The sequence below is a fragment of the Panthera tigris genome, chromosome A1 (genome assembly GCF_018350195.1).
Source record: "Panthera tigris isolate Pti1 chromosome A1, P.tigris_Pti1_mat1.1, whole genome shotgun sequence".
Lineage (NCBI taxonomy): Eukaryota > Metazoa > Chordata > Mammalia > Carnivora > Felidae > Panthera > Panthera tigris.
The window spans coordinates 51,201,915-51,222,964 of NC_056660.1; the positions used below are offsets into that span (position 1 = coordinate 51,201,915).

At 37.1% G+C, this 21,050-nt stretch overlaps 1 protein-coding gene across 3 annotated transcripts in view; it reads left to right on the forward strand.

Moving 5' to 3' along the window:
* The window catches only part of SCEL (sciellin), a 162,702-nt gene that overhangs the window by 116,005 nt on the left and 25,647 nt on the right, over positions 1 to 21,050 (forward strand). For all 3 annotated transcript variants that reach the window (XM_015543692.2, XM_042978710.1, XM_015543696.2), the window contains 8 exons: positions 805 to 864; positions 5,738 to 5,797; positions 6,425 to 6,484; positions 12,632 to 12,691; positions 14,794 to 14,856; positions 19,019 to 19,078; positions 19,222 to 19,281; positions 19,425 to 19,481. In XM_015543692.2, the coding sequence (XP_015399178.1) occupies positions 805 to 864; positions 5,738 to 5,797; positions 6,425 to 6,484; positions 12,632 to 12,691; positions 14,794 to 14,856; positions 19,019 to 19,078; positions 19,222 to 19,281; positions 19,425 to 19,481 (480 nt within the window). The remainder of the gene's footprint in view (positions 1 to 804; positions 865 to 5,737; positions 5,798 to 6,424; positions 6,485 to 12,631; positions 12,692 to 14,793; positions 14,857 to 19,018; positions 19,079 to 19,221; positions 19,282 to 19,424; positions 19,482 to 21,050) is intronic.

Genomic DNA, 21,050 nt, shown 5'->3' on the forward strand with positions numbered 1-21,050 from the left:
AAAATTACTTAATTTTTGAAGAACCGTCCTAATTTTTGATACTAAGTTGCCCTTTATCCCAGATTTTAGGGCTTTGATTTGGTTTATGGATGCATTACTGAATTGTTTCTTTGTATCCAAAGGAAGCATAGTCTTAACAACGTTTTCAAGGTAGATCTCCAAAATAGCAAAGCCAAAGTGGAGGCTTGACTAAAACCCTTGTAAATCAACTTCTCTAAGGATGATATGGTCTCTGAAGGCAACCCAGGGGAGGGACTGGCAGGTGTATCCCCTGGAAATTCCACCACGGTTTCCCCTCTTCAGGGCTCTGTCAACATGGCAGCAGCACTGAGTCCCGTCACCTCTGCCATCCTCTGCCATCCCTGTGCAGTGTCATCCTTTTGGGTTCAAGTCATCCCCTTTTGATATCGTTCAATGTCAATGCTCTTCCATGAGGGTCACATGTGTACCCCTGAGAAATGATTCATTCATTTTCCTACCATGTGACGTGTTGTTTTTTTTTTTTCCTCTTTGTAACTCCTCATAACCTAATTATATTTTAAAAGGCTTACATTGGGGAAATGGTTCAGTTTATAGGAAGACATATATTCTTCTCCTTATAACTTTTAAAATATTATTATTAATATTGTTCTCATTATTTAAAACCAGAATAAGCAGTTATATCTGATTTGTTAAGTAGAAATCTATATCCTGTCTTGATCCAGTCTAGGACTTTATCTGACTTATATGACTTCTCCAATCATTGTTCACTTGACTAGTGTTTTACTTAATAACATGCATTAAAATTCATTTCTTTGTTCAAAGAAAACAAGACTTCAATGGATTTATTAAAGCAAATCCTGAAACAAATAAAAATATCAAGAGGTAAGACATGTAAAACTTCCTCCCCTTCCTTTGGCATTTATAAGCACATCGGAATCCTGACTGCTTGTCAGGAGACTGCATTGAAATTCAAACCAAGCTCTCTTTTTCCCCAAACAAATCATATTAAGCAGTTTTATACAAGTGATAGTCAGAAGTGATCTTTTGCATTTAATTTATGGGTAAAGTTTACTATCTGGCAGATTTTGCAAAATTAAATGGGAATTTGACTTTATTGAGTTAAATGATTCCTTTCTGTGTGTGTGTATGTGTGTGTGTGTTTAAGTGTGTATGTGTGTGTATGTGTAAGTACTGCATGTGTGTGTATAAATGTATTTGTGTGTATATAAGTAGTGTGTATGTATAATTGTGTGGGTATAAGAGTATTTCTGTGTACTCAAGGGGGTTCTCCAGAGAAACAAAAGCAATAGGATAAGGAATTGGCTCATGCTCTTATGGAAGCTGAAAAGTCCCAAGCTCTGTAGTTGGCAATCTGGATACCTAGAAGAGCCAGTGATTTATAGTTCCAGTCCAAACCCAAATGCCTAAGAATCAGGAGAGCTGATGGTTTAGCTTCCAATGCCAAAAGATGTCTGAGGCCAGTCAGTCAGGCAGAAAAACTCCATTCTAACTCAGTCTTTCTGTTCCATTCTAATCCTCAACTGATTGGGTCATGGCCCCTATGTTAGGGAGGACCATTTGCTTTACTCAGTCTACAGATTCAAATGTTTATCTCATCCCCGAACACCCTCACAGACATACCCAGAATAATGTTTGATCCAATATGTAGGCTTTCTGTGGCCCAGCCAACTTAACATATGAAATTAACCATCAAAATGTGTGTGTGTATATAGTATAACTACATGTAAATATATGTATGTGGTATGTGTGGATATAGGTAGATGTGTTTATGTGCAAACAATGTGTGCACATATATAGTGTTTTTGTGTGTAGCATGTATATATCTATGTAGTGTAGTGTATAAAAATGAAGAGCTTAACAAAGTGTACTTTGTTCTCCTAAGGCTGTCTGGGTTATTTCAGCTCAGGTCATGATCTCACAGTTCCATGAGTTTGAGCTCTGAGTCGGGCTCTCTCTCCTTCTCTCTCCCTGTCCCTCCCCCTCTCACACACTCTCTCTAAATATAAATAAATAAACTTAAAAAAGAGTTTTCCTACCCATTAACTTTCAAGTAAATCTGGAAAGCTTATATTCTCCTGCTTTTTATTTTTTAAAAAGCAGATGGAATATATTTGAAACTGAGCTTGTTGGTACGTTGCTGAAACCAGTGCACCAAATAATTCCATGTGGTTTCCTTTGAACTTCTTTCCATTCAGTTAACTCAGTACATGATATTATTAGTTGATTCTAAAATGTGTCACTGATGTCTGCAGGCCCAGTTAGCAGTGCAAGGACTCAGCTAGTTGAAAAGCTGGTGTGCTATTCTCAGCAACATGACATGGTCCAGCAACCCAGGGAGTTCGAGACTTGTATTTGCACCCAGTAGACTGAAAAGAAAGCATTGATTTCTTTGGCTACATGGGGGTTCAGGGAGGTAACTCAAGGTAATGAATGTGAGCAGGGAATCCTAAAGACCTGGGTTCAAATTCTGGCTTGGTCATTTGCTAGTTCTCATGCTTCAGTTTACTCATCCACAAAATAGGGATCATAACATTATCCTGCCTGGCCCATAGTAGCTGCAAGAAATTGTGAGCAAAGATAAAAAATCAGGTGAATTATGTTTTCTTAATGATTCAGATACTGTTCAAATATTTAATTTACTTTGATTTTCTAAGAAAAATCCATGACTTCCATGCTAATTTTTATTTAAAAGAGTATTTCAAATAGTCACCTCTTGTTTTTCATATGTTGGTGTGTGACTATGTGCATGCCTATATGTGTCTACAGGCAAATAAATGTTTTATGTGTGTGTGCTTGTGTTTGCATGAATGTGCATATATGTACAATTGCACCTTTGTATGTACACCAGTCCACATGCATATGAGTATGTGCATGTTTTTGCAAACGCAACTGTGTGTGATTGCATAACAATGCACGCATGCTGTGTATACATGGATACCTGTATATCTATGCTTTTGTATGTATATGAGTACATATGTACATGGATGTGTATGTGTGTGCACCCATGTCCAATGCTTGGGAGTATGCACAGTGTGTGTTTGTGCTTGCTGAGAGCTTTTAGGGACAGTAGTTGTCTTTTTCTTTTACTACGCATAATTAAGTTCTGTAGATCTTTTATTTTCTTAATGTAAAAAAATCTTTTAATGTTTATTTATTTTTGAGAGACAGAGACAGAGTGTGAATGGGGGAGGGGCAGAGAGAGAGGGAGACACAGAATCTGAAACAGGCTCCAGGCTCTGAGCTGTCAGCACAAAGCCTGATGCAGAGCTCAAACTCACGAACCGTGAGATCATGACCTGAACTGAAGTCAGATGCTCAGCTGACTGAGCCACCAAGGCGCCCCTAACTTTTTTTTGTTTATTTGTTTTTGAGAGAGAGAGAGAGAGAGAGAAAGAGAGAGTGCTCAAGCAGGGGAGGGACAGAGAGAGAGGGAGACAGAGAATCCCAAGGCAGGCTCCAGACTCTGAGCTGTCAGCACAGAGCCAGACACGGGGTTCGAACTCATGAACCACGAGATCATGACCTGAGCCAAAGTTGGACACTTAGCTGACTGAACCACCCAGGCACCACTGTATATCTGTTAAAAGTAAAGCCAAATCCTGCTCCCTCTCTTATTTAAAAAAGTACAATATTTGTCCATTTCAGGTAGAATACAATTCGAACCCTTAGCAATTGTCTTTCACTTGTTCAATAAAGTCCAACCAAACTGATCTTTTTTGTATTCCTGGCTCATTCCCGCTTTAAGAATTCTGCATATGCTATTCCCATTTTGGGACTGCTCTACCCTCATATTGTCACTTTCTCAAAGAAGTCATTTCTGACCACCAATTGTAATTGTCACCACCCCCTCCTCCAACCCCAGTTGTGTTCTGTGCCAGAACACAGGCACCAGGCACTCTCTAATTTTCTTCAGAGCATGTATTGTTATTTAGAATTGTGACATTCATTTATATGTTTGATTGTATATTGCCTGCCTCTTCCTGAGTTAGAATGGAAGCTTCATGAGGGCTAAGCCTATGTCTGTATTATTCACAGGTGTCCATAACTATTTGTGGATTGAGGGGATGAATAAATACTGAGGATGCGTACACTATGGGGCATTGATTCACACAGTTTAGCTCCAAATATTATTTTAAATTACTGCATTAATTAGAACACTCTTCTTTATTGATTTTATTTACTTTGAGATTTAAATAAACCCTCATTGATATATGTTTTATTTAATATGTTTAAAGAGATCAAGTTCTTGGCAATATAATCAAAGCTATCTCCAAAATCAACACAAGTATTACAAGGGAGCGGTTGTAATGCTTACTGTTGTGTTATTTCTTTGAGTACTCAAATGTGAAAATAGAATCCTGGAATATTTTTTCTCTGACTCTGGAATTTAAATCTCACATACTTCATTTAGGCAAAAATCAACAAGAGGTAAAAAAAAAACACAACACATCAAAAAGGGGGTGTTCTGGGGTAGAATAGTTGGTTCTTTCAGGTTGTTTCATTTTGCATGAAAAAAAGTCCACACATTTTTTTTGTTGCTGCTTTTAGCCTGGGTATATACATTCTCAGATATCTGGATAAAAGTAAAATCTTAAGTCAACATCTAGTTGCTTCAAAATACCTGTATCTGTGATGTTGTTTAGATGTAACCTCAAAGACTTTGTGATACAATCTTAGTAGGGCCACAGAGCATGGAGAAACAGGGTATAAAAGTACCTTCTTTAGAGGAGCCTGGGTGGCTCAGTTTGTTAAACTCCCAACTCTTGATTTTGACTCAAGTCATGATCTCACAGTTTGTAGGATTGAGCCCCACATTGGGCTCTGCGCTGACAGCATGGACCCTGCTTGGGATTCTCTCCCTCTCTCTACCCTTCCTGTGCATATTCCCTCTTTCTCTCTCTCTCTCTTGAAATAAATAAATAAACATTTTTAAAAAGCACCTTCTGCGGATGTCCTTTACCCATGTGACATCCTCTGTAGGTCACAGGGCTATTGGCTTGTGCTGCGTATGTGGAAAACAGAAACAATAAGAAAAGCAAAATTCCATTAAGATTAGAAACAGAATGTTAAAAGATAACAACAAAATACTGACACGTTTTTAATGACTACATGGGGTTTTTTATTATAGTAAATATATCTTACATTTCAGAACTCTATAGATTTTAATCTTCCTATTATTTGTTGCCAATGCAACTACTCAAAATTTGTAGTTTTAACACATAGTTATAAATGCCAGATAGATACCAGGTTCTATATCACGGACTTTAACAAACTGGTATATTAATCTTCATCCACTCTTGTGAATAGAAAACCTACTAATAAATGTCAATTTTTCAAAATATGGATTCTTCAAGGTTAATTTTAAATTCCCATAGCATATTGGAAGTTGATATTAAGAGGATGTGCCTTCTGGAATGTTCCATGAGATGCATATGTAGACTATTAGAAAATGTTTAGCGCACCTGGCAAAGGTTAGGAGCATGACATTAAACGGATCACAATAGAGACAGAGTTCCAGTGCAGTATTTGTGACTGGCCTAAAGTCGCCAAGATTAAAATATTGTCTCACTGAATCTCAGAGATGTATAAATACCCACATAGTCAACTTTAACATTATTCCATTCTTTGGCATGATCTCAGTAAATGTTAATAAAGTTTCTGAGTTTTAATAAATAGTTTTCATCATTTGGTGTTAATCTATCACTAACCTCACCATTTCTTCAATGTTTTAAAGGGGCCAGAGCCTTGACAATCTCATCAACGTGACCCCTGAAGTAAACAGAAGTAATGCAGGGTGAAGATTATGTCTTATCTTTCTTCCTTCCCTGACTGCATCAATTTGTGGCCCTCATCAGAGAAGCTATGTGGAAAAATCTTTGCATTGGAATCAGCAAGTCTGAAATCCATTACTTCCCAGCTGGGTGCCTTTGAGCAAGTCCCTTGAACACTCTGAGCTGAGGCTTCTTTAGTCATAAAATGAGGGTCATGTCTGTTCTACCTTTGTCATTTGATTGTTGAAGGATCAAATGACATAATGGATATAAAATCCCTTTAAAGCAAGAAAGCACCAAAAATGGAAATTATTACCAAAACATAGTTAAGTAACAGCTACAGTGTTGAATTAAATACTTAGGAGGTGTGTGAAAGTTTTTGCAAATCATTATATTGTTCCTGATTGATTTTTTAAAAACTCAATATTGCCCTGATATTATGGTTTTATTTTGGGGGTAAATAAGATTCTGAGCCAGTATATCAATGATCTATATAGAAGTCAAAATTGTACTTTTTAAAATTAAGGACATAGACTGGTATTGATTTCTCTTAAAACTTAATAGAAAAATTCATCTTGAGTACATATATCTTTTAAATAAATACTTAGTTGATTTAATTCCATTTTTACTTATCATTTTTTTTGTTTAAGTTCCAAAGATCTTGATAACCTCATCAAAGTGGTTCCGAGAACAGGAAAAAGTGTGCAAGGGTAAGTTTTAATATGCTTTTTTTTTTTTGGTTTCACACATATCAATGCTTGAAAAGAGAATTAAATTAATATTTTAAGAGACTGACACTGAGGTCAATGATAGTTTAAGAATGTGACCTCCCAGGGCGCCTGGGTGGCTCAGTCGGTTAAGCGTCCAACTTCGGCTCAGGTCATGATCTTATGGTCCGTGAGTTCGAGCCTCGCGTCGGGCTCTGTGCTGACAGCTCAGAGCATGGAGCCTGCTTCGGATTCTGGAATTCTGTGTCTCCCTCTCTCTCTGACCCTCCCCCCATTCATGCTCTGTCTCTCTCTGTCTCAAAAATAAATAAACATTAAAAAAAATTAAAAAAAAAAAAAGAATGTGACCTCCCTGACCTCATGTCTAAAATGGTTAACTAGAGAATAGGTAAACTAGAAGATAAAATTATGGAAAAAGAAGAAGCTGAGAAAAAGAGAGATAAAAAATCCAGGAGTATGAGGGGAAAATTAGAGAACTAAGTGATGCACTAAAGAGAAATAATCTACGCAAAATTGGTATTCCAGAGGAGGAAGAGAGAGGGAAAGGTGCTGAAGGTGTACTTGAAGAAATAATAGCTGAGAACTTCCCTGAACTGGGGAAGGAAAAAGGCATTGAAATCCAAGAGGCACAGAGAACTCCCTTCAGACGTAACTTGAATCGATCTTCTGCACGACATACCATAGTGAAACTGGCAAAATACAAGGATAAAGAGAAAATTCTGAAAGCAGCTAGGGATAAACGTGCTCTAACATATAAAGGGAGACCGATAAGACTCGTGACGGATCCCTCTACTGAAACTCGGCAGGCCAGAAAGGAATGGCAGGAAATCTTCAATGTGTTGAACAGAAAAAATATGCAGCCGAGAATCCTTTATCCAGCAAATCTGTCATTTAGAATAGAAGGAGAGATAAAGGTCTTCCCAAACAAACAAAAACTGAAGGAATCTGTCACCACTAAACCAGCCCTACGAGAGATCCTAAGGGGGATTCTGTGAGACAAAGTACCAGAGACATCGCTATAAGCATGAAACCTACAGACATCACAATGACTCTAAACCCATATCTTTCTATAATAACACTGAATGTAAATGGACTAAATGCACCAACCAAAAGACATAGGGTATCAGAATGGATAAAAAAAAACAAGACCCATCTATTTGCTGTCTACAAGAGACTCATTTTAGACCTGAGGACACCTTCAGATTGAAAATGAGGGGATGGAGAACTATTTATCATGCTACTGGAAGTCAAAGGAGAGCTGGAGTAGCCATACTTATATCAGACAAACTAGACTTTAAATTAAAGGCTGTAAGAAGAGATAAAGAAGGACATTATACAATAATTACAGGGTCTATCCATCAAGAACTAAATAAATGTCTACGTGCCGAATACGGGAGTCCCTAAATATATAAAACAATTACTCACAAACATAAGCAACCTTATTGACAAGAATGTGGTAATTGCAAGGAACTTTAATACCCCACTTACAACAATGGAAAGATCATCTAGACACATGGTCAATAAAGAAACAAGGGCCCTGAATGATACATTGGATCAGATGGACTTGACAGATATATTTAGAACTCTGCATCCCAAAGCAACAGAAGATACTTTCTTCTCGAGTGCACATGGAACATTCTCCAAGATAGATCACATACTGGGTCACAAAACAGCCCTTCATAAGTATACAAGAATTGAGATCATACCATGCATACTTTCAGACCACAATGCTATGAAGCTTGAAATCAACCACAGGAAAAAGTCTGGAAAACCTCCAAAAGCATGGAGGTTAAAAAACACCCTACTAAAGAATGAGTGGGTCAACCAGGCAATTAGAGAAGAAATTTAAAAATATATGGAAACAAATGAAAATGAAAATACAACAATCCAAACGCTTTGGGATGCAGCGAAGGCAGTCCTGAGAGGAAAATACATTGCAATCCAGGCCTATCGCCAGAAACAAGAAAAATCCCAAATACAAAATCTAACAGCACACCTAAAGGAAATAGAAGCAGAGCAGCAAAGACACCCTAAACCCAGCAGAAGAAGAGAAATAATAAAGATCAGAGCAGAAATAAACAATATAGAATCTAAAAAAAAAAAAAACTGTAGAGCAGATCAATGAAACCAAGAGTTGTTTTTTTTGAAAAAATAAACAAAATTGATAAACCTCTAGCCAGGCTTCTCAAAAAGAAAAGGGAGATGACCCAAATAGATAAAATCATGAATGAAAATGGAATTATTACAACCAATCCCTCAGAAATACAAGCAATGATCAGGGAATACTATGAAAAATTATATGCCAACAAACTGGACAACCTGGAAGAAATGGACAAATTCCCAAACACCCACACACTTCCAAAACTTAAACAGGAGGAAATAGAAAGCTTGAACAGACCCATAACCAGCAAAGAAATTGAATCAGTTATCAAAAATTTCCCAACAAATAAGAGTCCAGGACCAGGTGGCTTCCCTGGGGAATTCTACCGGCCATTTAAAGCGGAGATAATACCTATCCTTCTCAAGCTATTCCAAAAAATAGAAAGGGAAGGAAAACTTCCAGACTCATTCTATGAAGCCAGCATTACTTTGATTCCCAAACCAGACAGAGACCCAGTAAAAAAAGAGAACTACAGGCCAATATCCCTGATGAATATGGATGCCAAAATTCTCAACAATATACTAGCAAATCGAATTCAACAGCGTATATAAAAAGAATTATTCACCATGATCAAGTGGGATTCATTCATGGGCTGCAGGGCTCGTTCAACATTCGCAAATCAATCAACATGATACATCACATTAATAAAAGAAAAGATAAGAACCATATGATCCTGTCAATCGATGCAGAAAAAGCATTTGACAAAATTCAGCATCCTTTCTTAATAAAAACCCTCGAGAAAGTCGGGATAGAAGGAACATACTTAAACATCATAAAAGCCATTTATGAAAAGCCCACAGCTAATATCATCCTCAATGGGGAAAAACTGAGAGCTTTCCCCCTGAGATCAGGAATACGACGGGGATGTCCACTCTCACCGCTGTTGTTTAACACAGTGTTGGAAGTGCTAGCATCAGCAATCAGACAACAAAAGGAAATCAAAGGCATCAAAATTGGCAAAGATGAAGTCAAGCTTTCACTTTTTGCAGATACCATCATATTATACATGGAAAACCTGATAGACTCCACCAAAAGTCTGCTAGAACTGATACATGAATTCAGCAAAGTCGCAGGATACAAAATTAATGTACAGAAATGAGTTGCATTCTTATACACTAATAATGAAGCAACAGAAAGACAAATAAAGAAACTGATCCCATTCACAATTGCACCAAGAAGCATAAAATACCTAGGAATAAATCTAACCAAAGATGTAAAAGATCTGTATGCTGGAAACTATAGGAAGCTTATGAAGGAAACTGAAGAAGATATAAAGAAATGGAAAAACATTCCGTGCTCATGGGTTGGAAGAATAAATATTGTTAAAATGTCAACACTACCCAAAGCTATCTACACATTCAATGCAATCCCAATCAAAATTGCACCAGCATTCTTCTTGAAGCTAGAACAAGCAATCTTAAAATTCATATGGAACCACAAAAGACCCCGAATAGCCAAAGTAATTTTGAAGAAGACCAAAGCAGGAGGCATCAAAATCCCAGACTTTAGCCTCTACTACAAAGCTGTCATCATCAAGACAGCATGGTATTGGCACAAAAACAGACACATAGACCAATGGAATAGAATAGAAACCCCAGAACTAGACCCACAAAAGTATGGGCAACTCATCTTTGACAAAGTAGGAAAGAATATCCAATGGAAAAAAGTCTCTTTAACAAATGGTGCTGGGAGAACTGGACAGCAATATGCAGAAGAATGAAACTAGACCACTTTCTTACACCATTCACAAAAACAAACTCAAAATGGATAAAGGACCTGAATGTGAGACAGGAAACCATCAAAACCCTAGAGGAGAAAGCAGGAAACGACCTCTCTGACCTCAGCTGCAGCAATTTCTTACTTGACACATCCCCAAAGGCAAGGGAATTAAAAGCAAAAATGAACTATTGGGACCTCATGAAGATAAAAAGCTTCTGCGCAGCAAAGGAAACAATCAACAAAACTAAAAGGCAACCAACAGAATGGGAAAAGATATCTTTAAATGACATATTGGACAAAGGACTAGTATCCAAAATCTATAAAGAGCTCACCAAACTCCACACCCAAAAAACAAATAATCCAGTGAAGAAATGGGCAGAAAACATGAATAGACACTTCTCTAAAGAAGACATCCGGATGGCCAACAGGCACATGAAAAGATGCTCAACGTCGCTCCTCATCAGGGAAATACAAATCAAAACTACACTGAGATATCACCTCACGCCAGTCAGAGTGGCCAAAATGAGCAAATCAGGAGACTATAGATGCAGGCGAGGATGTGGAGAAATGGGAACCCTCTTGCACTGTTGGTGGGAATGCAAACTGGTGCAGCCACTCTGGAAAGCAGTGTGGAGGTTCCTCAAAAAATTAAAAATAGACCTACCCTATGACCCAGCAATAGCACTGCTAGGAATTTACCCAAGGGATACAGGAGTACTGATGCATAGGAGCACTTGTACCCCAATGTTTATCACTCTCAAGAATAGCCAAATTTTGGAAAAAGCCTAAATGTCCATCAACTGATGAATGGATAAAGACATTGTGGTTTATATACACAATGGAGTACTACGTGGCAAAGAGAAAGAATGAAATATGGCCCTTTGTAGCAACGTGGATGGAACTGGAGGGTGTGATGCTAAGTGAAATAATCCATACAGAGACAGACAGATACCATATGTTTTCACTCTTATGTGGATCCTGAAAAACTTAACAGAAACCCATGGGGGAGGGGAAGGAAAAAAAAATGAGGTTAGAGTGGGAGAGAGCCAAAGCATGAAAGACTCTTAAAAACTGAAAACAAACTGAGGGTTGATGGGGGGGGGGGGGGGTGGGAGGGAGGGAAGGGTAGGTGATGGGCATTGAAGAGGGCATCTTTTGGGATGAGCACTGGGTGTTTTATGGAAACCAATTTGACAATAAATTTCATATATTAAAAAAAATAATAAAATGGTTAACTTTTAATGTTAAAATGGTTAAGTTTTAATATAATCGAGGTAACTTTGATTAGTTAGATGCACAGTTGATTTCCAAGAATGGACAAGACACTTTATTGTTTTATTTTTCTTTTCTTTTTTTTAAAGTTTATTTATTTTGAGAGAGAGAACATGTGTGTGTGCGCGCGTGCGCACATGAGTGTGGGAGGGGCAGAGAGAGAGGGAAAGAGAGCATTCCAAGCAGGTTCCAAGCTGCCAGCGCAGAGCCTGACGTGGGGCTCAATCTCACGACCCACTGTGAGATCATGAACTGAGCCGAAATCAAGAGTTGGATGCTTAACTGACTTAGCTACCCAGGCGTCCCAATTTGTATATTTTTCTTAAGCAGAGGATGGCATAGAAGAGGTGAAATAGAACTAAATGGGAGACTATAGATTTGGATCTAGGTCTGGCTCTGCCCTCACTAACCGTGTGAAATGTAGTTGGTCACTTCTATTTGGGCTTCAGTTTCCTTGTCCTCACAGTAAGGAAATTGGACCAGGTGCTGTCTCGTCACTCCAATGCTAATTCAATTACTAAGTTCCAGTACAATGGTTGGTATCATGGAATCATGGTATCATGGAAAGTTGGTATCATGGAATCTGACTCTTGAGTTATATTACTTCACTTTCACTTAATCTTTCTGTGTCTGTGTCTCAGTTTTTCCCTTTGTGAACATGGGATGATAATACTTCCTATATTGGATGATTGATTAAATTATATAAATCCCGTGAATCACTTGAACAGTGCCTGGCATATCATGAATTTTCTAAAACCACTGATTATTTTTTATTACTTCTATGCAGCTGTAGTTATGTCCAAATATATATATTCATAAGACTGAAAATTCCAATCCTTTGAGATGAACTCTATATTTATAAATATTTTACAATAAAATATTTTTACAATATAAAATGGTTCTCAGTTTTAACAAATATTTGCAACCACATGATATAAATCAACCACTGATCTGATCACTTCTTCCATGTTTTAAAGGGGCCACAGTCTTGACAGTCTCATCAAAGTGGCTCCTGAAACAAACAGAACTAACCAAAGGTGAGGTTCATGGAACTCTTCTATACCTCTGTGTTTTTCTGTTTAACTTTAAAAAATGTAATAAAACTCATTGTCCCACCATGGAGACAGCCAGTGATGGGACCAAAAATCAACAGCTGTGTTAGAAACCTGGTGTTCAGGTCCTTGCTCAGGGCTCCCAGGCCGTGAGCTTTAATGGAGGATAGAGAATTTCTTATAATGTCTCTTATCAGTATGCGATTGTGCTTGGGATTTCAACATAATTCTATTTCAGTATAATAGGTCCACATAATACGTTGCAATCATTTACATGAAAGGGCCTGTGTGTGATTAAATTAGTTTATGAGTTAATTGGAAAGATTAATTAAATGATACAAACATTTCTGGCCTTTTTTTCTCTTCAGGGTATATAGCATATTGTACAATAATAAGGTATACCACATTAACCTTCTTGTTTAGGCTTTTGGTGTTAATGTTGGTATGAAAGCCCATTGTTATAATAATGTGTCTTTAGAGCTATGATTATTAATTTGAGTGTTTAGAATAAAAGCAATTTATGTAATCTGAAGTCTTGCTTGTTCTGATTTAGCACTACATGAAGTGCAATTCTGAAGTGATTTAATTAATATCTTAGAGTAGCCTCAATGTTACAGATTCACGTTATATGTATTACCTGCATACCTTAAATCAGGAAGTAACTCTGTTTTTTAAAAGTCCTAGGTTATGTTGTTTTGCTTGCTTGCTTTCGTTTTTGTTGGTTTTGGAGGGGATGGAAATGGGGAACACATGGAAATGATAAATCTTATATGTTTATATTCTTCTTTTGTTTGTTACAACCTCCCAAAATATCCTAAATGCTAATTCTGCTACCAAATATAATGTGGAAAGTCAAAAGCTCAAGAGTAATTTAAATTTGGGGTTGTCTTGAAAGAAACAAGAATAAAACTAAATTAAATTCTCATATGTACAAAATTGTGTAAGAAATGAATTCATAGCCACCTGCTTTTACATAGGGCTAAAAAGAATTCAAGTAATGATGAAGTTTTAAATTGGCAACAATTATTTAATTTAATATTCAAGTTGAAAAAAATGTACACGTTATTATTGATTTTAGTTGATTTTACCACCTATTGCAACTTGCAACATTTTTTTAGGATCCAAACTCATTCCCTCAGCATACACAAGGTAGGTTTTACCAAGATTATTGAGACTTTTGAGCAAGTTTCCAATTTCTGCCGAAAAATAAGATTAATCATTTGGCTAAAGGCATTCTGAAAGAGGACATGAAAAAAAATGAGAACAAATTGATTTATTGATATGTAGTGGTGTTGGATAGGCTCTTCTTTTTTCATTGTTTCAATTTACTTTATTATAGTATTGAAGCAAATTCTTCATAATTACCATTTGAGAAATTCGTTTTGACACAATAATAGCATAACTAGATCATTACTGTAAATTCACAGTAAATTAATTGTAAATTCATAAAGCCGGATAAAACAAAGAATATTGGCTTTCTACTCTTTCACAAACCCAAAGATTGATTTTTAAATGACTCGAGAAAGTTGGTGGCATAACATTCCTATACTATTCTTATAATATTCTTATACTAGAATATTTTTGGATGACATTGAATATATTTCTGTCTTCTTGGGAAGTTAAGACTCATTGTATATGGGGTCAAAAGTCAAGAAGTGCATACCAGAATAAGTCCAAGCTCCCTCTCAGGATTACTGTGATGATGTTGGTGAAGAGCATGGTGGAGATGTAAGCAGTTACTGTGGACAGAGAGAAAGGATGATAGTGGGAAGGAGCGTGAGGTTTGGGGTCCAGTTGCTATGGTTTAAAAACTGGTTCATTCTTAATCACTTCTTCCTACCTGCCCCCAAAGAGTGCCCTACCTTCCAGGAAGCTCGGTTTCTTTATTTGTAAAGGGAAGATGGTGATATCTACCTCAGTGGGTTGTTTTGAGGATTTTAAAAACTTTGGGAAGTAGAAACTCAGTAAACTTGTTACTTTTATCTAGGATCCCATTGTATGATTTACATGTGTCAAAAGAAAAAATGTCAGTCATAAAATTTGCTGGTTTCCAGCTGAATTTGACCTTTTATTTTATTTTGTTTTAGCAGTAAAGCAAGTCTTGATGAACTTATTAATGTAGGCCCCAAAGCTGTCAAAAACATGACTGGGTAAGAGAAAGATGTTAATTTGTTTTGTTTTGTTTTGTTTTGTTTTGTTTTGTTGTGTTGTGTTGTGTTTTGTTTTTCCTCTTAAAACACAATACAGATGTAAATAATTTGTAGTCATTCTGTGGGCAAACTGAATATAGGTCTTGAAAAACCATCATGATTTTGATATATTCCTGGAAATAAATATCTATTTGTTCCTAGCAAGAAAGAGAGGTAGCTGAAGAAAATAATATGCTGGTGTCTTTACTTCTTTCCACCTCAAGTGAAGCAGTTGAAGAGACCGATTGTGAGAACATAGCTGGTCTATGTGCTAATTTGTTGTTTTTTCCTTTATGATACTGATGTTAACACCTTTGTCTCTTGAACTGATGACAATTTGTTAATAATAGTTAATTCCTAAAAACACCTAGAACACTTTATTAGATGTAGTAGCAGCATTACCTTTACTTCATTTCATAGAACATTTTCTGGTAGTCGGTGGAAATTTTATGAGGTTTATTGTTTCTTAGATAGTTTGATGCTCCCAGCAAAGTTGTGGATATAAAATTTGGTATTTCTTTAGGCAGTGTCTGTAAGATAATAAAACTCGCTTTTTGTCTCTGGGTATATGAAGATTTTTAAACTATTGCACACTATATACATATATTGATTTCCCTTTTTGAGTTTAGTTGGTACATATAAAAACTGCAAAATTTTAGAGATCAAGGAAGGAATCCCAAAGAACTCCCAGCCCTGTTAGTCTGAACAATTTTGAAAACCCCTGTTTCAGTCAAACCTATTCAATTTCCAGAAGAGGAAACAGACTCACAAAGGTTAAGTGATCTGACCAGGGTCACGGAGAAAACTAGTGGAAGACTGATAGTTTTGTGATCTGTTAGGGAATGAATAATTATGAGGAACCTATTGGGTTTGAAGCTTGCAACTAGGTATCATTAGTTGCACATTAAGTATAATTATAGGCCATGGATGCCAAAAAGAGAATTCAGTAGACATACTCAGTCTTATTAACAGCAGGCAATTATCATAGATTAAAGCTAATTATGTACTGGGGGGCACAGAGATGTTACTCCAAGAGAAGAATAGGTTGTCAATTTAATATATTACATTTTGGAACACTCATGTACTGCTTGCTGAATATAGAATGCATTGTCAGTACATTGCATTTAAAAGGGAAAAGAAGCACTGAATAGCTCATTTAATAAACATGACAGGCAGTCAAGCCCATATCCATAGTTTCCTAGGAGTAGAAGACGTTGGAGACGGGCAGAGTCTTAGAGATGTTCCAGTCTCCTCATTTTACAGATGAGAATACTGAGGCCAGGAGCAAAAATCTCATAGTCTCCGTGAGTTCTTCTGACTCCCAGCCCAACTCCTGGGGGCTCCCAGCACACCAACTTTAATCTTAAAAGAAATGAAAGTTAATTAAACACCTCCAGAAATAGTGGAGGTTTATAGAGCTAGGATTGTTGCTCTTGCCATGGGACAGCCAGAAGGTGTCCTTTACTGCTCTACAGGGTCACTTGAAATATTATTTCATAGGTGACAATGGCACAAATGTGCAAATGGCTGCAAAACACTTTGCAGCTCTTAAACTACATGGAGTCAGTGATAGATAAATATTCTAACATACCCGTTTACTATATCCTTAAAGCAAAACAAATGAGAGCAGAAACTTGTTACAGAAAGAATGTCACATTTTTCCCGGATAAAGTTTAGATATAAGATTTCTGCATTTTCAGGGACCCAAGGCCTGAAAAAGGGGTCTATAAATTTGTTATTTTCAAGTCATTGAGATAAATTGCGTGATGCTATCAATCAAGGCAATTCAGAACTGATACTGAGATCCTCGTTTTGTTAAAACACTGTTGTCTTTTCAGTAGTGGTAGAACATAGCATACAATTATATATTTTCTAAGCCAGGATTTCTCAAACTATGGGTCAAAACCCACCAACGGGTCTTGTAATTTTTACAGCAAGTAGCAATCAGCACTTTCCCTCAATTAAATAAAATTAATTAAATAGAGTGGAAAACATGAGAGTTATTATGTAGGAAGGGTATTATTTAATGAAATTTGTGTTTGCTTATGTGTGTGTGTGAGTGTGCATATCTCTATCTGAAGAGAGTATTGAGTTGTGATGTAAACCTTATTTCTTTTTTTTAAGTTTATTTATTTATTTTGAGAGAGAGAGCACAAATGCCTGCAAGTGTGAGTGGGTAAGGGGCAGAGAGAGTAGGAGAGAGAGACTCTCAAGCAGGCTCTGTGCTAATGGCAGGGGCTCAATCTCACGAACCTTGAGATCATGACCTGAGCCAAAATCAAGAGTTGGATGCTTAACTGACTGAGTCACCCAGGCGCCCCTAAAATGTATTTCTTAATGCGCTTTATGAAACAGTAATTTGAATATCACTTTTCCAGGTTGTTGTATAAATGACATTTTCTGTGCTCATCAGAAGAGTGAAAATGGAAGTTCCCATGGTTGTGTGTGCAGTTTAATCATGTTGGCACATGAATGTTGTATGTAGTTACACTAAAAAATATTATGGCCTTTGAACACATTATCTTCTCTACAAAGTCTTATTCTTTGTATTTTTTATCCTAATATATGAAATTAACCTCACTTTATTTTATTTAAAAAATTTTTTAATTCCTGTACAGTTAACATACAGTGTTACAATAGTTTAAGGTGTAAAATAATCTCACTTTAGAGGTCATTGTCTTTTAGGCACAGTTGACTTTATACTAAATCTTGCAATCAATTTATACAAGGAAATTATATTTTGGATAGCTCTTATAGGATAATCCTTCCTTTAATAGTATTTGTAGAAACCAATTGGTTATCTTTAATTGCGAATACTATTCCTGAAGATAATTCAAAACAGTGAAAATTCAGTTAGCAGCTTTCTGTCTACCGTGGAAATCTGAGAACAATGATGGAAGCCAGGGGCTGGGAAGCACATTCAATGGAAATATTAGGTTTGGGGGAGGGAAATGCAGACTTTTTCTCAGAACTTTTCAGTGATGAAGTTCTAAAGGGCTCCCCTTCAGCTCTCAACATTGTTTTAATATTTTTGACAAGTAAAATGTCTCTTATTTTTATATAAGGAGAAAGGACTGTTTGGAGGGAAGGGTAGACAGGCAAGTTGGTGTCCAAGATGTACTGAAAGCAGGCATTCTCAGTCCTGTGATTTCTATTTTTTTTTTAATGTTTATTTATTTTTGAGAGAGAGAGAGAGCACACATGCTCATGAGTGGGGGAGGGGCAGACAGAGAGGGAAACAGAGAATCTCAAGCAGGCTGTGTCCACTGTCTGCGCTGAGCCTGACATGGAGTTCGAACCCGCAGACTGTGAAATCATGACCCGAGCTGAAATGAAAAGTTGGACGCTTAACTGACTGAGTCATCCAGGCACCCCAGTCCTATGATTTCTTGCCATTACAGGCTGACACATTTCTCTGAATAAATATTAAAAAGGGGTTTACGGGAACAACTGAAAAATCACCACCTGCCAGCCCTTAAAACAAGGTATGACACGAAGGCAGTGAATGGCAGCAAACTATGTGGGAAGAAATACTGTTCTTGACTGAGGAAACAAACTGGTGTGGCTTCAGATAGGAAGCAGACAGTCTTCAGAGCATGTAACTAATTTGACCATGAACAGCTGAGTTCATTTCAGCTTTTTAGTCATTGTAAAGGAAAGAAATGTCATGGTTTTGAAGGATTTCTAGAACGCTCCTTGCCAAGTCTTATGCTAAGTATAATCCCAATTTTAGAGCTTATTTTAAAAAATATCTTCAGTTGGTGAATATGATTTAAAAACTAACAAGGACAAGGACATTAAAATCAGCTTGTATCTTCATAACGTTAAAACACTGCAAAGTGGAAAGTTGTTAATCCCAGATGTTTGCTGTGAACACCAGCCAGCGTGCCCTCGTAGATGTGCTCTGGCTATGAAGTATGTAAAGTCAGAGCAACTTCTCTTCAAATCCAGCATAGACTGTCCCCCCAAATTAGCTAGAAAACTTATTTGAAGGCTGTTCTATGCCAAACCAGTATGTCTCATGCTAAATGATAAGACGGCTAATCCTTTCTTCTAATTCCAACCAACTTGAACCCGCATTACCTCTAACCCAAGCTACTTTAATTTTTTTTTTCACGTAAAGAAATCGAGATCTTGATAAGCTCATCAGAGTGAGTCCTGAAACTCTCACCAACAACCGAAGGTAATAGAACTATATTAATTTTTGTACTTTGGGCAGGAAGAATATTTTGGTTTATTATTATTTCAAGCAGATTTATAACCTTAATGCTCCTGCCAAAAGAACTTTACCATTAACCTTCTCTCCTTTTATTTTTCTATTTAAAGAAACCAGGATCTGGATAACCTCATCAAAGTGAGTCCTGCAGTGACCAGAAGCAGTCAGAGGTAATCAAATAAAATAGTCATTTCATGTTTTCATCTGTCTGTTGCCCCTGGGTGCAGTGGATTTATAATGTGGCTTTATTGACCCAGTGCAACCAAAACCTATCACTAAGCTGAATTTATTTATTTTTTTCTCTTTTGAACAGTGAAGGCTTGGACAGTCTCATTAAAGTGAAATCTTCAGGTCTCAAAAACACTGAGCGGTAAATGACTTTGCCTATCTTGAGGTGTTCTCAAGGTTCTAGTTAGGAATTGTGTTTCTTTCTCTCTCTCTTAAAGAAGCCTTTTATTGGGGTGCCTGGGTGGCTCAGTTGGTTAAGCATCTGACTTCAGCTCAGGCCATGATCTCACAGATGGTGAGTTCGAGCCCCATGTCAGGCTCTGTGCTGACAGCTCAGAACCTGGACCCTGCTTCAGATTCTGTGTCTCCCTCTCTCTCTGCCCCTCCCCTGCTTGCTCTCTGTCTCTCTCTCTCTCTCTCTTAAAAATAAATAAACATAAAAAATTTTTTTAAAAAGAAGCCTTTTATTTTTCTTTAGTGTTCAAATGAAGACACAGTTCTAAGTCATGTGTCTCCTGTCAGCAAGGAAACATCTTGCACTCCTCTGGAATCGCACTATTTGGGACTCGGTTCTGTACTTTTTATTTATTTACAGGAGTGCAACTTTGTTTGTTGTCTACAGCATGTTAGGACTGAAATGAAAACTGAATGCAATCAAATCAGAAGAAAACGTATTTCCAAGAAACTGAACCAAACTGGTGGCTTATATAGATGACTATAGAGCATCAGAAAGGATATTCAGGGTCCTCAAATTACAGATCCACAGTTTGTGTGGACTCACAGAATATTACAGCAGATTTTTAACCTTGAACTTCCATTTTGAGTTCTGCAAATATAGTATGATTTAGTATCTTTATGTGATATCTACATCTTTCACCTAAAGGGGCTTATTAATAGACAATAAGGTAATAATAGATAATGCACCCAAGTGCCTAATACCAGAAATTCAAATTGTCCTGCTGACCTGAAATGTTATCATTATAAACATAAAGCTGGGAACCATAGTGTCAATATTCTAAGATGAGGAAAGCAAGTTAACATACGGAAACGTGCTTCGAACCCACTGGGGGAAAGAAGGCAGTGTAGTACATTCATGGCTCAACTCTTGCGTCTCCTAGTTTGTTGTCTATGTTAGTATGTGATTTTGCTATTTCTGCTTATATGGTTTTATCACTGGGGTGATGGGGTCTTTGGAGGAGGGAGGCACTGGAAGAGCCACCATCACTGAGAGAAGTAGCATTTACTGAGCCCCTTTCATGTGACTGGCAATTTACATACATTCAATCCTTACAATGAGAAACATATTCATGAGAAATATATTCATATAACCTACTTTATAGAAGAGGGGAGTATAGCTCAAAGACATTAAATGACCTTCTGAAGAAATAAAACATATCCTGGGTCTAAACTCACGTCCTTCTGATGCCACTGCCTAGAAGAAAAACAGACTCCCATCTTCTTTCCATCCTTTATACTCACCACAGTCCCTTCCCTTCTAAATCCCCCTTCCTGCAGCAAAAGAAGTACAATTAGATATGCTTATTCTAGCAAATTATCACTTAAGTGACAGGGAAGAGAGAAAGTACTTACCTCATAGAGGTTTCCTACCAGCTGAAATAACAGATTTTGGTGTCAACCCTGCCACTGATGATTGTATGGAAATATCTCTGTTAAGTGGAAGCATTTCTTCATAGTGGTTTTGGTTGGGATG